We start from the raw sequence: 3,387 nt of genomic DNA on the forward strand, positions 1-3,387 counted from the left end.
AAAAAAAAAAAGGCAAACAAAAATTATTGCTCATTAGAAATTGGATTTCTAAATTATATAAACATCTTTCTGATGAACTCCAAGAACACTTCTATATTTTTTAAATGTTTGTGTTGTGCTAAGATTCATTTCTTATTGCTGTTTTAGGTGGAATAGAAACTGGATCTATCACAGAGATGTTTGGAGAATTCCGAACTGGGAAGACTCAGATCTGTCATACACTGGCTGTAACATGCCAGGTGAGTTGTTTGGGCTCTAGTGAATCAAATCAGCAGGAATACAGTTGATTCCTGCTATTTAGAAGCATCTGTTAGGATGGGCATAAAAAGCACTTATCCTCGAATATCCTTCCTACTGCAAAATTCTTCCATATCATAGAAACTTCCAGATCATTGATTTCCAGTACATCTATCTACATCGTTGATTTCAAATACTTTAGTAGGCTTTACCTGCTCTCATTTTTATTAGTTTAGATTTTATGATTCATTGTTAAAGTAATTCCTTTACAAATACCCTCATTTCACATAGGCACTTGAAAAGATGCCAGCCTTGGTGAATCCCATCCATTTTCTTAGTGCCTATACTTAAATAGCTGATTATATTGGAGAAAAATTATACCATAAAACTGACTGACTTCACTTTTAAGTTCAAGATGACTGAGGGCAGTGTTCTGAACATTTAAGAAAAAAAATTTTTTTAAATAAACATCAGGCTTGGCACCCATAGCACAGTGGTTATGGTGCCAGCCGCATACACTGAAGCTGGTGGGTTCAAAACCAGCCCGGCCAGCTAAACAACAATGACAACTGCAACAAAAAAAAATAGCTGGGCGTCATGGCAGGTACCTGTAGTCCCAGCTACTCGGGAGGCGAGGCAAGAGAATCGTTTAAGCCCAAGAGTTTGAGGTTGCTATGAGTTGTGATGCCTCAGCACTCTACTGAGGACGCCATGGTGAGACTGTCTCAAAAAATAAAAATAAAGATGACAAACTTTGGATGAACAGTCAGTATTTCTTGGCAAATCTACTGAGTTTCTTCATTTAGGTATAGCTTCCCACTTAGATATCTAATCCTTTGTCCTCTTTTCTTAAACCATCATGCTTTTCAACCCTTACTTTCAGCCATTGACCTAAACTGTTCTTTTCATCAAATCTATATATCTATCTATATTTATGTTCATTTTTTCTTATCTCAGGTTGCAATGGAGAAAGTGTCCCTTTTCATCTCAAAACCTTTCCTACCAGTGTGATCTGGTTATTATCTCCTTCCACCTTCTCAGGGACTTTATTCCTTCCATTTTCTGTTTTACCTCTCTATTAGATTGTCTTTATCAATATATAAATATGCTTAATGTCTCCTCCATTGGGGAGGAAAAACTTTCCCTAGACCCCTTCAGTTTCTTCTTCCATTATTTACACTCCCATTCATGAGTGGATATGGAAACAGATATAGTAGGTTAAATAATTGCCTAATACATTACATGTAAGTAGTACTACATACTTTTTTTTTAGGAGACAGAGTCTCAAACTTTTGCCCTGGGTAGAGTGCTGTGGCATAACAGCTCACAGCAACCTCAAATTTTTGGGTTTAAGCAATTCTCTTGTCTCAGTCTCCCGAGCACCTGGGACTTCAGGAGACCTCCACAACACCCAGCTATTTTTGTTGTTGTTTCAGTTGTCTTTGTTGTTTTGCTTGCCCAGGCTGGGTTCAAACCTGCCAGCCTCAGTATGTGGCTGGTGCTCTACCCACTGAGCTACGGGCACTGCCATGAAGACTATTAAAACTTCATAAGGGGCTGGGCACTATGGCTTATGCCTGTAGTCCTAGCACTGTAGGAGGCTGAGGCAGGTAGATTGCTTGAGCTCACAAGTTCAAGACCATCCTGTCCAAGAGTGACACCCTGTCTCTAAAACTAGCTGGGTGTTGTGGCAGGTGCCTGTAGTCTTAGCTATTTGGGAGGCTGAGGCAAGAGAATTGCTTGAGCCCAAGAGTTTGGGGTTGCTGTGAGCTGTGAGGCCAGGGCACTGTCTCTCTCTCTCTCTTTCTTTTTTTTTTTGCAATTTTTGGCCCAGGCTGGGTTTGAACCCACCACCTCTGGCATACGGGACCAGTGCCCTACTCTTTTGAGCCACAGGCACCGCCTGTGATGCCAGGGCACTCTCTACCGAGGGCAACAAAATAAGACTGTCTCAAAAACATAAAATAAAATTTACTTAACTGTGCTTTGAACTTCTTTCAAAAATAATCTAATTAATGATCTTTAAAAATTTTGCAGCAGGCCGGTTGTGGTCACTCTGGGAATCTTAGCATTCTGGGAATTAGAGGTAGGTGAGTTGCTTGAGGTTCATGAGTTCCAGACTAGCCTGAGCAAGAGCGAGCCCTTTCTCTAAAAATAGCCTGTAGGCACCTGTAGTCCCAGCTACTAGGGAGGCTGAGTCAAGAAGATCACTTGAGCCCAAGAGTTTCAGGTTGCTGTGAGCTATGATGTCTCGGCACTTTACTGAGGTCAATAAAGTCAAAAAAGAAAAAGAAATATTCTGGTTCTTCATGAATCAAAATTTACCTAGGCTGAGTGTGGAGGCTTACACCTATAATCCTAGCACTTTGGGAGACCAAGGTAGGAAGATCATTTGAATTTGAGACCAGCCTAGATAACATAGTTGAGATCACATCTAAATTGGGAGAGAAAAAAATTGTTTAGACAGAGTCTTGTTCTGTCACCCCAGCTAGAGTGCAATGGTGTCATTATAGCTTGATGCAACCTGGAACTGGGGCTCAAGTGATGCCCCTGCTTGAGTCTCCCAAGTAGTTGAGAATACAGGTACATGCTCCTACACCTGGCTAATTTTTCTATTTTTTATAGAGACATGGTTTCACTCTTGCTCAGGTTAGCCTCGAACTCCTGTGTTTAAGCAGTCATCCCTGCTTGACTTCCCAGAATGCTAGGATTATAGGTATAAGGCAACATACCCAGCGGCCCCCTCAAAAAAATTTTTTTTTAAAGTTTAATATGATGTTTTTCTCTGGAGAAAACAGCAACAACAAAAAAAGTTTAATATTGAATGGCTCAGCTTGATAGTCTCCTGTTTTTCTTATTTTCCTTCCTCACTTGTCATTTTAACTGTTTCTTTCTTTAATTACTCTACTGGTCTTCTTTGCAGACCAAAATGTTACTATATATCTTAAGAGAGAACTGAGTTAGGATTTTACCCTATTTTTGCCTCTCCTAATTAATTCTGAGGAAGAACAAGTTGGGAGGGGGCATTAAGAAGACGAAGGGGGCTCGGTGCCTATAGCTCAACCGCCTAAGGCGCCAGCCACATACACCTAAGGTGGCGGGTTCGAATCCCCAGCCCGGACCCGCCAAACAACAATGACGGCTGCAGCC

General features: G+C 41.0%; 1 protein-coding gene across 1 annotated transcript in view; it reads left to right on the forward strand.

Annotated features, from left to right (window-relative positions):
- RAD51 (RAD51 recombinase) overlaps positions 1 to 3,387 on the forward strand; it is a 39,011-nt gene that overhangs the window by 8,574 nt on the left and 27,050 nt on the right. Inside the window, exon 4 of the mRNA XM_003791822.3 lies at positions 148 to 239. Coding sequence (XP_003791870.1) covers positions 148 to 239 — 92 coding nt within the window. The remainder of the gene's footprint in view (positions 1 to 147; positions 240 to 3,387) is intronic.

This window comes from Otolemur garnettii, unplaced genomic scaffold (genome assembly GCF_000181295.1).
Source record: "Otolemur garnettii isolate 467f Iridium unplaced genomic scaffold, OtoGar3 scaffold00050, whole genome shotgun sequence".
NCBI lineage: Eukaryota > Metazoa > Chordata > Mammalia > Primates > Galagidae > Otolemur > Otolemur garnettii.